The following is a 14883-nucleotide window of genomic DNA, read 5'->3' on the forward strand; positions in this document are numbered from 1 at the left end:
AGCTCAGGACTGGATGTCCTCCAGAAGTTTGGCTTCTATGCACATTTTTTGGGGGCATTTTTGTACACTGCTCCAACATTTCCTCACAAAACACGTTTGTCTGTTTAAACTTTCCCAAATCAAGGCAAAGTTAATTTGGTTTCTCTGGAGATGTCATCAAAGGATCAGAGTTGGTATTACCACTGAAATGGCTGCAGCAAGTAGATGTCGGATTCACATGAGGTTTATTTTACACTACCCTATTAGGAAAGAGTTATTTTACGTTGGTCCTTCCATAAAAGGGATGTCTAAGACTTTGCGATTGATGACCTATTTTCTGGATATCCAACACCCGACGCCTCCACCGATTGGCTGGTAGATGGTCCCACAGTTGGGAGCTAACTTGTAGTATCCAAGGACTTTATGTAGATCCTTCTGCCACATTACCTGATAGTAGATGGGGGAGCCAGGTGTCGTTCCTCCACCAAATTTATATTGATGACCTAGACCAGTGATCCATTTAGATCAACCATAATCGGCAAAAAAGCATTTTTTAGAATGCTTGCTCACAACTCTAATCTCTTGATGAGCAGACCACAAGCAAAACGCTCAATCATCTGCTGATCAGACACTTTCTTCAGGCATAAAAATTTTAGTTATCAGCAGCACTGTCACCCGGTGTGAACAGGGGATGTTCTGCTGATTACATGATGCCGTATGGCAACAGAATGATTGCAACAATGATCATTCTGTTCTAGAGATGAGCGAATTGATTTGCATTGCCATGGTAGAGGAGTAAGGTCAGTACTCAGTGACCCTGTGAATCGCCTCCTGTCTGCCGGCCTCACTGGCTCCTCTTTTGATTCGTCAACCTGCCATGACGTCATCATTGTGGTGTGATGCTCATATGATATTGCCCTAGGATGGTGAATCAGAAGAGGAGCCGTCTTATGACAGCAGGTAGAAGGCAGTTCACTGGCCAAGCACGGAGAGCCCTGTGAACCGCCCCCTACCTACTCATATCTTTGGCTTCACCTTTTGATTTGCCTGCCTGGCACAACATAATCATTGAAGTTTGGCTCATGTGTGACATTGCACTAGGCTGGGTAATCAAAGAAAAGCCAGGAATGTCAAAGGGTAGGAGGCTGTTCACAGGGCTCCCATCCAATGATTACAAAATAGTGACCTGGCTGTTGAACCAGAATTTTGACCAAGTTATTTGCTCGTTTCTATTATATTCCCATTAGTTTTTGTTGATCATAATCTCCTCAGTAAGTGAGCGTTGAACAACTCGTATAAATTCCTTTGCATGTTAATGAGACAAGATTGGTCCATTTTAAATGGGCCATCAATATCAGAATCCTGGACAACCCTTTAAATTACTGTCAGTGACCAAAAACATCTCTTGCTGTGGAGGACTCAACACATCCATATATTACCATAAATGACCAACACATTCATTTGAATTGGAAATGTGTAATGCCTCATTTTTCCAGCGGTGGAGTTACAGGCAAATTAATCACTTGATGCCAGATAACTCTACCGATCACTGCTGATTTGTGTCATATGTCACGAGTGAACAAATGATCTTTGTCTCCAAAGAGTAAAACACAAAAAATCATGTCACACCCATACAGCCAAAATTTCAAATGGTATAAAATGTGTCCAACACATTCATTACATTATCATCATCAAATGTAACACTCGCCGATAGAAGGAAGGATAGAGAAATCCCCCAATTCTGTTATTACCCCCATCTGTTCCATAATTCTGCAGGGTGCGGCAACTATGGAGGCCTTAACGTGCTGTTGCATAATACATACAGTTAAGTAATTTGAGCAGACGTTGTGTAATACTTAATTTCTCCTATGGTGGCGCTATACAATAATCAAATACTTGCTGCCCCAGATTATATATATATATATATATATATATATATATATATATATATATATATATATATATATATATATATATATATATATATATATATATATATATATATATATATGTATATATATATATATGTGTATATATATATATATGTGTATATATATATATATATATATATATATATATATATATATATATATATATATACACACACATACACCGTATATAAGTAGGTATAAGCCGACCCCCCTAATTTTGCCACAAAAAACTGGGAAAACTTATTGACTCGAGTATAAGCCTAGGGTGGAAAATGCAGCAGCTATCGGTGAATTTCAAAAATAAAAATAGATGCTCCATACCGTTCATTATTGCCCCAAAGGAGGTTCCATATAAAGCTGTGCAATATAGAATGCTCTGCACCGTTCATTATGGCCCCATAGATTCTCCTTATAAAGCTGTGCCATATAGAATGCTCTGCACTGCTGATTATTGCCCCATAGATGCTCCATATATAGCTGTGCCATATAGAATGCTCTGCACCGTTCATTATGGCCCCATAGATGCTCCACATAAAGCTGTGCCCCATATACAATGCTCTGCACCGTTCAATATGGCCCCATAGATGCTCCACATAAAGCTGTGCCATATATGCTCTGCACCGTTCATTATGGCCCCATAGATGCTCCTTATAAAGCTGTGCCATATATGCTCCGCACCGTTCATTATGGCCCCATAGATGCTCCATATAAAGCTGTGCCATATAGAATGCTCTGCACCGTTCATTATGGCCCCATAGATGCTCCATATAAAGCTGTGCCATATAGAATGCTCTGCACCGTTCATTATGGCCCCCTAGATGCTCCACTTAAAGCTGTGCCATATATGCTCTGCACCGTTCATTATGGCCCCATAGATGCTCCACATAAACTGTGCCATATATAATGCTCTGCACCGTTCATTATGGCCCCATATACAATGCTCTGCACCGTTCATTATGGCCCCATAGATGCTCCTTATAAAGCTGTGCCATATATAACGCTGCTGCTGCTGCAATAAAAAAAAAAACACATACTCACCTCTCTTGCTGCCTGCAGCTCCTCAGCATCCCGTCTCGGCGTCTCTCCGCACTGACTGTTCAGGCAGAGGGCGGCGCACACTAGTACGTCATCGTGCCCTCTGACCTGAACAGTCAGAGCAAGAGGACGGGAAGACGGAGCGGCGCCCGGCGGGTGGAACGTGGACAGGTAAATATAAAATACTCACCTAGTCCCGGCGCTCCTGACGCTCCCCCTGCCTGTCACACTGTCTTCGGGTGCCGCAGCTCTTCCTGTCAACGGTCACTGGCACCGCTCATTAGAGGAATGAATATGCGGCTCCCCCCTATGGGAGTGGAGTCCATATTCATATGTTTAATGAGCGGTCCCACGTGACCACTGTACAGGGGAACAGCTGCGGCACCCGAAGATAGTGTGACAGGCAGGGGGAGCGTCAGGAGCGCCGGGACTAGGTGAGTATGCGACAATCCTCTCTCCCCCTCACCCGCCGACCCTGCCTCGAGTATAAGCCGAGAGGGGGACCCTCAGCCCAAAGATCTCGGATTATACTCGAAAAAAAAAAAAAAAAATATACAGGTCCTTCTCAAAAAATTAGCATATAGTGTTAAATTTCATTATTTACCATAATGTAATGATTACAATTAAACTTTCATATATTATAGATTCATTATCCACCAACTGAAATTTGTCAGGTCTTTTATTGTTTTAATACTGATGATTTTGGCATACAACTCCTGATAACCCAAAAAACCTGTCTCAATAAATTAGCATATTTCACCCATCCAATCAAATAAAAGTGTTTTTTAATAACAAACAAAAAAACCATCAAATAATAATGTTCAGTTATGCACTCAATACTTGGTCGGGAATCCTTTGGCAGAAATGACTGCTTCAATGCGGCGTGGCATGGAGGCAATCAGCCTGTGACACTGCTGAGATGTTATGGAGGCCCAGGATGCTTCAATAGCGGTCTTAAGCTCATCCAGAGTGTTGGGTCTTGCGTCTCTCAACTTTTTCTTTACAATATCCCACAGATTCTCTATGGGGTTCAGGTCAGGAGAGTTGGCAGGCCAATTGAGCACAGTAATACCATGGTCAGTAAACCATTTACCAGTGGTTTTGGCACTGTGAGCAGGTGCCAGGTCGTGCTGAAAAATGAAATCTTCATCTCCATAAAGCATTTCAGCCGATGGAAGCATGAAGTGCTCCAAAATCTCCTGATAGCTAGCTGCATTGACCCTGCCCTTGATGAAACACAGTGGACCAACACCAGCAGCTGACATGGCACCCCACACCATCACTGACTGTGGGTACTTGACACTGGACTTCAGGCATTTTGGCATTTCCTTCTCCCCAGTCTTCCTCCAGACTCTGGCACCTTGATTTCCGAATGACATGCAAAATTTGCTTTCATCAGAAAAAAGTACTTGGGACCACTTAGCAACAGTCCAGTGCTGCTTCTCTGTAGCCCAGGTCAGGCGCCTCTGCCGCTGTTTATGGTTCAAAAGTGGCTTTACCTGGGGAATGCGGCACCTGTAGCCCATTTCCTGCACACGCCTGTGCACGGTGGCTCTGGATGTTTCCACACCAGACTCAGTCCACTGCTTCCTCAGGTTCCCCAAGGTCTGGAATCGGTCCTTCTCCACAATCTTCCTCAGGGTCCGGTCTCCTCTTCTCGTTGTACAGCGTTTTCTGCCACATTGTTTCCTTCCAACAGACTTACCATTGAGGTGCCTTGATACAGCACTCTGGGAACAGCCTATTTGTTGAGAAATTTCTTTCTGGGTCTTACCCTCTTGCTTGAGGGTGTCAATGATGGCCTTCTTGACATCTGTCAGGTCGCTAGTCTTACCCATGATGGGGGTTTTGAGTAATGAACCAGGCAGGGAGTTTATAAAAGCCTCAGGTATCTTTTGCATGTGTTTAGAGTTAATTAGTTGATTCAGAAGATTAGGGTAATAGGTCGTTTAGAGAACCTTTTCTTGATATGCTAATTTATTGAGACAGGTTTTTTGGGTTATCAGGAGTTGTATGCCAAAATCATCAGTATTAAAACAATAAAAGACCTGACAAATTTCAGTTGGTGGATAATGAATCTATAATATATGAAAGTTTAATTGTAATCATTACATTATGGTAAATAATGAAATTTAACACTATATGCTAATTTTTTGAGAAGGATATGTATGTATGTATGTATGTGTATATATATATATATATATATATATATATATATATATATATATATATATATATATATATATATATATATATATATATATATATATATATATATATATATATATATATATATATATATATATATATATATATATATATATATATATATATATAATTTTTTTGTTTTTTTTCCACAAAAAGAAAACAACCGCTTTAAAGGATCCGGTTACCAATTTTTTTTTTTTTCCCAGATATAACCTGTGGCCACCACCTTTCGGCCCCATGTGACAGCATTCTGTGATACTGCAAATATGACTTCAATTCACCCTGCATAGCAAAAAAAAAACCTTTTATTATACTCCCCTTCTGGGCGGACAAGTATGATGATGGGCGTCACTGGTCTTAGTCCTGTGCCTCCTCTCTTCTAATGAAGCTGTCGTTTTTCTACGCTTAATGATGATGTGCTGGGGCTTTTTTGATTTCAGTCTGACATTTTCTTTAATGTATATCAGAACACAGCCTTTTTTTTTTTTTCAACTGTTGTCTTAAGTGGAATATATTATTAAAGTTGTAGATTAATGCATGTTTTTATAGTGGGAGTGTGGGCTGTAATGTATTCTTGTTTTTGTACTACAGCTACATGTCATTTAGGGCTATGCTTGAATTTTTGGGTCTTTTCGTTTGACGGCTTGTTCTATAACGGCTCGACTATATACATTTCTGGTAATCAATCTTTAGCCGTTATAATCTAAACGAAGTCTCGTCCAACCATCTGCAGGTGTTAAGCATATGAGAGCAGTTCGGTAGGTGGTCCGCAGTTTCATTCTCTTTTATCTCCTACCAATAGTGTAAAGGTTGTTTAGTTAATTTTTTTTCTTTTAACTAAATATTACAACTGTCTATAATTATTATTTTTTATGTTGCTTTTTCGTTCTCCTTTTTAGGCAGAGTATGAGGTGGCGTCAGATGAGAAGCGCAAAGATCATGGTCTCAAGGTTTTAGATACCTACTTTAATAACGGGGTAAGTCACTTTTAATTTGTCCAACAGTTGCTCAGATACTTTAGCAATTTTGGGCATTTTTGGCATAATATACTATTTCATAGTGCCAGATTATATATTTTATTGAAGTGTTTGTTTTTCTTAGATCCTTTTGTTGGGTCTTTTGCCTTTTGAAATGTAGATATTTATGGTGTTGCTTTTTTTTTTCTAATTAACAAGTACTTTTATTAGTTTCTATACAGGCAGTTCCCGGGTTTTGAAATTGGTAAGTTGTGTAGGTTTGTTCTTAAACCGTGAGTTGGAACAGGGCCGGGAAAAAGAAATTAAAAAATATACCGCCATTTTGTCGCCTTCTTTCCACCGACGTGAAGCGCATCTTTGTCAGGCTAAGATTTACGGCCGTGCACAGGCTGGAGCTCATTGTGTGTCACGTAGTCGTGACGGTGAGTCCAGGCATATAGAGAAGAGGTGGAAGATGCAGTGTGTGATGGGGGAAAGAAGTGGACTGGATGGCAAGTAGCTGGTTGGCTGAAGAGATAAGTATTAGTTAAAAAAGCAAAACACTAAAAACCTAACCCCTCTCCTGCCCTTCGCTGTCAGAGACTGGACTGTGCTGGGTAAGCTAGAGAGGTCAGCGGCGATATATAAGGTTTTTTTTTTTTTTAAACATCCAACATTTTTTAAAATCCCTGTATTTGTTGTCTCTGTATCATGCGCAAGGTCAGACTGAAGAACATTGGGCCCACCAGAGGATTTGAGGCCCACCGTTCTCCCCCACTCAAGAGCCCAAAAGCAGCTGCAGAATTTGCACTACTATCTCTCCTGAAGGAGAAGTCAGGGCCCACCAGAGGATTCTCCGGTTCTGTGGTGGGCCAGTCCAACCCTGATCATGCCCCATTAATAATTCTTCACCTGCCAACTCAAATGACCACAAAGTAAACCTTCAGAAGAAGAAATGACATAGGAACCCCCACCCATTAAAAAAATAGCTAATCTTTTCAAATGTGGCCAGCTGTAAAATTCTGTACGGATCCTATCCTTGATTGCTATAAAATGACATTTACTGAGAATTCCCAAGATAATAATAATAATAATCTTTATTTTTATATAGCGCTAACATATTACGCAGCGCTTTACAGTTTGCACACATTATCATCGCTGTCCCCGATGGGGCTCACAATCTAAATTCCCTATGAGTATGTCTTTGGAATACTTTGGAATTATTCTCATTATCTTAAAGAATGAATTGCTCTGATGCCTGCAGGCTTCCCGCTTGCCAGGGGCTTTGCGCTCCTGAAGACCTCGGCGGGCTGGATACCTGAGCCTTTGGCCCAAACATGAGCTCAATAATTTTGCAAGAAGAGGCAGTTTTGCCTTCGCAACATCAGAGAAACTTTGATTTTGGCCATCTTCAATACAGTGCTCACAAGCTCAATAAAAAAAGAGTTTGTAAGTGCTGCTCACCTACCCTGGGAAGCTGTCCACCTCTAACTGTGCAACTAACAAGAAACAGTAACATTGTTTTCTAAACACTTTGCAATTTTACCCACTTATTATGAAAAAAAGTCTTTAATTCTGCATTGAAAACTATAGATTATCACCTTAGATGTAAAGCCTGAAAGGCTGATTTATCAAAGCTTTTAATCTGTAAAAATTTTGTAAAAAGGTTTGAAAATTTTCTACATTTTTGCACAACAAAAAATTGTGCAAACATTTCTGCGACTGTTGGCTTTTTTCAGCATTTTGAAGTGGGTGGGACGGGGTATCAAATTAATCAAAAATGCTGGTGTTTTGTACATGACACTTAGAAGAGGAGCCAAATTCATTAAGTGCTCTACTGCAGTCTTGATGAATCGACCACTAAGAGTTTTTCCAGTGGAGTACTCTAGGTGCACTTTCGGAAAGCGCATTTCCAGTTCTCTTTAGAATCCATGTAGCTATTACCTTCGTGGTGTTGCACTATACTAATTGGATGACTTATGATAATATACATTTTTTTAATGTCTAATTGCATTCAAATGGATGGAAACTCTTAAGAAGATTATTTGGATTGCGACGGCCTGGGCTGCCGTGTAGATGTACGGACATGGATGAGGAGGGAGGACAGGATATGGTCTGAATAGTTGCTTCTCCGTGACATCTATTAATATTTTTGTGACCAAAATTTTATTGTAGAGGAGCGCAAATAATTAATCTATAATTAAGATTGCTTCTCTCGACACGCATCTTACGGTCACAGCTTGCAATTTTGTACTGTACTGGGAAAATAAAACTCTCTTCTAAAAATGGATTTGTGCGGAGACCAATTCTACTTGTATTCCACGGGAGCCCGAAGTGTAAAGCTTTCTTTAATTTTTTTTTCTGGTCTGTCAGACATGTTCTAAGGGGGCATATAAGTGAGAAGCAGATGTCCAGAACAAGTCATGTCAGCATGGCTGCTGTATTTCAAGGACTGAGAGCACTTTTAGGTTTATGTAATTTTTAGTGATTTTACCACATGTGCATTGTGATCTCCATTACCATCAATTTCAGACACGGCAGATTAACTTGGCAGAAAATGCTGTCTTGTGGAATCCTCTTTTATTTACCGTAATGCCCTCGTGGCCAGAACTTTCCAGGTCTGAAGAATGCTCCATGTAAACTTTACTGTGTGACATAGTTGGGCTGATTGTATCTACTGCAACATTGAAATACCAATGCCTTTGCCCTTGACATTGATTTGAGAGGTCAGTGGTTTTCTTCCACCACAAGCTGGAAGTACCCGGAGGTGTTTGATGCCCAGCTGTCATTTCTGCTACTGTGTGGTTAGAGGAATCCCGTGAACAATCTTGAGGATGTGACTCATAGTCTCAAGTAGTTTTCATTTGCTTTTGAGGGCACTAATATACTAACATATGGTAAAGTCATTAATTAGATGTACACCCTTGTGGAAACCTCTTAGACCGTGCTTCAGGCATTTTACACCTTGTAATAAAAAAAAAAGAGTAAAATGCTAACCCATAAAATGTTAGATCCAAAGGAAATAAAATCAACTTTAGTCTCTACTAAAATCTATGATTCAAGGGTATCCTAAAGGTCATGAATTTGAGTAGCTTTGTCATTGGCTGAAAAACCCCTTAAAGGGGTTTTCAGGGTACCTGAATTAGTAAAGCAGTGTGAAGACTATCAGAAATTAGGACATTTCATAATGTACCTGCTGTTAAAATTTTGCTCTGTTCTTGAGCTGTCACAGCTCAAAGCACAGAGTAAAGATTTCCTGTCTGTGCTTTGAAGTGCTCAGCCAGCAGCTATGCAGTCAGCTCTGAATGGTGATGTAATTGGAGGCGTGGCCTGGGATCAGTGAGTGTTGATGTAGTGTTGATGTACACAGGGAAAGCAAAGTAATCTTACCAACTTGTGAGTTTGGCCAGAAAAGATGAAGCTGTTGTCCCAGAGTGCTAGATTACAAGATAATGAATACATTATATTACTTATTGCTACTTTACAGTACACAGATCCAGTATGGTGTCTGTGTCCGCAACAGGAACCTTACAAACTGCAGGAGAGTCTCGGGACAGTGGATATTAGTTAAAATAGAAATAATGTTGGGATGGAGAAACTGCAGTGATTTATCCATCTTGAGACTATATAGTAGTTTCAGGATGGTACTTTGCAGGTGGAGAAGGCACGGACTGTGGAAGCTGTGGATCTGATACTGCTCTGCCTTCTGATAAAGGTAGTCTAAGAATGGGTGAAAAATTAATTGCTACTAGAGCCTGGGATCTGCTCTCTGAGAGAACATGGGAACTCTCACCTGAACCTTCCTGTGTTCGGGATAGAAAACTGTACGCCCAACGGTGCGGTGGACAGATAGGTCCACTGTTAAAATTCCAATATACATTGGCTAACACTTTAACAGTGGCTTTGTTGCCCAGGTTGGTTGCAGTGGCCGCAATAGTCCCAGTTTCAGGCCCTAGAGCCTTTTTCTTGTGTGTTTATAATCTGTCCACTGTAGTTCTGATGCCTCCTTAGACCACTCTTTACCCTCTACATCATGGAACGTGGTGACTCTCGTCTATAATTCACCCTCCAAGTCCTGAGAAATACTAACCAGATGTTTTTAGCCAAGTACAACAGCAACAGGAAATTAATTTTGAGTGTGTTTTTCAAAGTTTGGCTCCAAATCAAAGCTCACAATCTATTACCCAAAAGAGAAATTGCAAAGACAATGCAGATTGTGGTAGGTGTGTAGCTTGTATACATTTTTTTCCTTTATAAAAGTGCAGAATTTGGATAATATTTTTTTTTCTGGTGGTAATCTGAGATGCAATTGCGTGCGCCCAGGGTCAAAAATATAAGTATGGAAATATCATATTGTAAACTGAAGCACATTCCACTTGGCTGATATGACGTCCTCTGTCCTGCACTCTTGTTCACATAAATATTCTCCACAAGGACAATAATACAACTGGTAGTTCTCTAGGAAGTTTTTAGATTTTAGGCTTTTTTTTCTGAATTTTGATTTTCAGTTGGATCTTTTCTTTGGGTGTAATCCATTAAACATTATTCCACATAAGATTAAAAAATATCTCCAGTAGTGTGAATGTTTTTGCACTCCCTTATTGACCAATTATGGTGTCCAAATATTGCTTTTTTGGCTATAGCTCTCACAAACAAAGATATTGACTACTGTTAGATATGACTAGTACACATTTGAGATGGACGACGATGGACTAGTAGTTGTAAAGGACTTCAACCTATTTGGGTCAATGATCACTCAAGGTCCAGCGACAACTCCGGAAGTCAATAGGAGAATAGCTATGGACAAATCAACAATGAAGTTAATGGACAAGGTCTTCAAATACAGGAACATTTCATTGTCTATGAAGGCATAGCTAGTACATAGTTTGAGCATTTCTATAGTAACCTATGGATGCAAAACCTGGATGATAAAGAAACAAGACCGAAGAAAAATTGATGCCTTCTAAATATGGTGCCGAAGAAGGATCTTGTCAGTACCATGGTTGGCAAGAAGAGCAAACAAATCTTTGAACAAATCAAGCCAGACATGTCTTTCGAAACAGGGATCATCAAGCTATGACTTGCCTACCTTGGACACATCATACAAAAAAAGAAAAATCACTGGAGAAGGACATAATGATCAGAACATTAGAAGGAGGAAAGTGAAGAGGAAGACCAGCAATCCAATAGCTTGATACAGTACTGTCAAGATAACGGCAGAGACTCTGGTGGACCTATCTAGGCTTCGACAAGATCGATCTACCTACAGCAGGGGCGGACACAGACTGCAGAGGGCCCCTGTGCAAGAAATCTTCCCGGGCCCCCCCCCCTCCATAGCGCAACAAAGTTATGTAAGCATATAGGTAGGGGTGGGATTCAAATTTTTAACAGGTTCTGTGTTTGTGTAGGAAAACCACAGCCATTTTTAAGCCACACCCATTTACACACACCTTTTCCTCAAACATATACAAGTAGGGGCGCAGTTAAACCATACCTCCCAACTTTTGAAGAGGGGAAAGAGGGATAAAGTTTGCAGTGCGCGCAGCGAACCATGGCAAATTTTAAGCCACGCCTCTGAGCACACCCATTTCACAACTAGTCACACCCATATCCACGTCCCAACCACAGCTATTTAGCATTGCTGATCGCACTGTTTCATAAACAATAATTATAAACAAAAAATATGGTCACAGTGCTCCATACTGTATAATGGCCACACATGATGTTCCATACTGTATAATGGCCCCACATGATGCTCCATACTGTATAATGGCCACACATGATGCTCCATACTGTATAATTGCCACACATGATGCTCCATACTGTATAATGGCCACACATGATGCTCCATACTGTATAATGGCCCTACATGATGCTCCATACTGTATAATGGCCACACATGATGCGCAATACTGTATAATGGCCACACATGATGCTCCATACTGTATGATGGCCACACATGATGCTCCATACTGTATAATGGCCACACATGATGCGCAATACTGTATAATGGCCTCACATGATACTACATACTGTATAATGGCCTCACATGATACTACATACTGTATAATGGCCACACATGATACTGCGCACAGTATAATGGCCACGCATAGTTACTCCTACACATGAGGCTCCGCTCCGTACACCTCATAAACACACACGGCTCTGCTCCGTACACCTCATACACACACACAGCTCAGCTCCATACACCTCATGCATACACACGGCTCAGCTCCGTACACCTCATACACACACACGGCTCAGCTCCGTACACCTCATATACACACACACGGCTCAGCTCCGTACACCTCATGCATACACACGGCTCAGCTCCAAACACCTCATACACACACACGGCTCTGCTCCGTACACCTCATACACACACACAGCTCAGCTCCATACACCTCATGCATACACACGGCTCAGCTCCGTACACCTCATACACACACACGGCTCAGCTCCGTACACCTCATATACACACACACGGCTCAGCTCCGTACACCTCATACACACACACACGGCTCAGCTCCGTACACCTCATGCATACACACGGCTCAGCTCCAAACACCTCATACACACACACAGCTCAGCTCCGTACACCTCATACACACACACGGCTTAGCTCTGTACACCTCATACACACACACGGCTCAGCTCCGTACACCTCATACACACACACACGGCTCAGCTCCGTACACCTCATACACACACACACGGCTCAGCTCCGTACACCTCACACACACACGGCTCTGCTCCGTACACCTCACACACGGCTCCGCTCCGTACACCTCATACACACACGGCTCCGCTCCGTACACCTCACACAAAAACGGCTCCGCTCCGTACACCTCATACACACAAACGGCTCCGCTCCGTACACCTCATACACACACAGGCTCTGCTCTGTACACCTCATACACACATGGCTCTGCTCTGTACACCTCATACACACAAACGGCTCCGCTCCGTACACCTCATACACACACAGGCTCTGCTCTGTACACCTCATACACACGGCTCTGCTCCGTACACCTCATACACACAAACTGCTCCGCTCCGTACACCTCATACACACACAGGCTCTGCTCTGTACACCTCATACACACATGGCTCTGCTCTGTGCACCTCATACACACAGCTCTGCTCTGTACACCTCATACACACACGGCTCCGCTCCGTACACCTCACACAAAAATGGCTCCGCTCCGTACACCTCATACACACAAACGGCTCCGCTCCGTACACCTCATACACACACAGGCTCTGCTCTGTACACCTCATACACACGGCTCTGCTCTGTACACCTCCTACACATGGCTCTGCTCCGTACACCTCATACACACACAGCTCCGCTCCGTACACCTCACACACAAACGGCTTCGCTCCGTACACCTCATACACACATGGCTCCGCTCTGTACACTTCATACACACTCGGCTCCGCTCTGTACACCTCATCCACACACGGCTCTGCTCCGCTCCGTACACCTCATACACGCACGGCTCCGCTCTGTACTCCTCATGCACACACGGCTCCGCTCTGAACACCTCATACACACACGGCTCTGCTCCGTAGACCTCGTACACACACACGGCTCTGCTACATCCACACTATAACAACTCCGACCCCACACATAAACTTACCGTCTAGCACCATGACAGAACAGCAGAGTCCTGACCTCATCACAGGTCCTGAGCAAGCTTCAGTGACTCACTGTGACAGAGGCCCTCCCCCTCTGTCCTCTCTTCCTGATCCAGCGTTTGCTACCCGTCACCTCACCGCAGACCACAGCAGTGACAGCCGGCTGGACAGCAGCATAATATATGCTAGCAGGTGAGGAGGGGGGCCCGTTTAACTGTCATATCACATGCGTGCAGCAGAGCGGGCCCCCCTGCTTCTCCTGTTAGCAGTAATACTACCGCCGGCTGTCATTCACCTTATTGCTTTGTATGCCCGTCGGGGGCCCCCTCACGCTCTGGGCCCCTGTGCGGTTGCACAGGTTGAACAGGCGGTATGTCCGCCCATGACCTACAGAGTGTTCATCTATCAAGTCGCTACAACTTGACATAGAGCCCAAGGCTGTTAAAATAAATAAATAAAAAGTGCACACACTCTACCCCTTCAATGGGGAGATTGGTCCCATTAGGACACAAAGATGAAATATTGAATTTCAGCGTATCTGATTCTTCTCTCTCCCAACATCTGCTGTTGCGGCGGAGTCTGAAGGTCGATATACAACAGTCATCTGTAGACATGAGCGAATTTGCTCGGGTTTCCTCTTATTTGGCAAGCTGCAGAGGGAATCCGGCTTCCTGGATCGCGCCAGCCGATCAGCTGATCAGCGCCGCAACTGCATGTGTCACGGTTGTGTCACAGCACATGCATGGAGAGCCTGTTTGTTGGGCTCTCCATACATGTGTTGTGACTGTGACACAGCCGCGACACATGCAGCTGCGGTGCTGATCGGCCAGCGTGATTCGGGAAGCCGGGTTCCCTCTGCAGCTTGCCGAATAAGAGGGGACCCGAGCAAATTAGCTCATTTCTAGTCATCTGGTCTTGTTGAAAAATTGTAGGTTTGGACAACTTTATTTTAATCTATGGAAAATGCATCCTAGTATGGTGGCTATAAAAAATAGTTAGAGTTTTCTTTAATAAATGTGAAAATCTGCTAAATTCACTCCCTTCCCCCAAACCGGTAATCACTCAGCCTGTGCACTGTGATGTGCGTCACCTCTAGTGTATATATTAAATTTGCTAGAAACAGCAATTAGTGT

The 14883-nt window shown here is 42.6% G+C and overlaps 1 protein-coding gene across 4 annotated transcripts in view; it reads left to right on the forward strand.

The window, feature by feature from the left end:
• The window catches only part of GRK4 (G protein-coupled receptor kinase 4), a 265726-nt gene that overhangs the window by 174812 nt on the left and 76031 nt on the right, over positions 1–14883 (forward strand). For all 4 annotated transcript variants that reach the window (XR_011317018.1, XM_069744743.1, XM_069744744.1 and 1 more), the window contains one exon: positions 6053–6130. Coding sequence is in view for 2 of the 4 variants with exons in the window: in XM_069744743.1 (XP_069600844.1) it covers positions 6053–6130 (78 nt within the window). In the remaining 2 variants the exon portion in view is untranslated. The remainder of the gene's footprint in view (positions 1–6052; positions 6131–14883) is intronic.

This window comes from Ranitomeya imitator, chromosome 1 (genome assembly GCF_032444005.1).
Source record: "Ranitomeya imitator isolate aRanImi1 chromosome 1, aRanImi1.pri, whole genome shotgun sequence".
In the NCBI taxonomy this organism is placed as follows: Eukaryota; Metazoa; Chordata; class Amphibia; order Anura; family Dendrobatidae; genus Ranitomeya; species Ranitomeya imitator.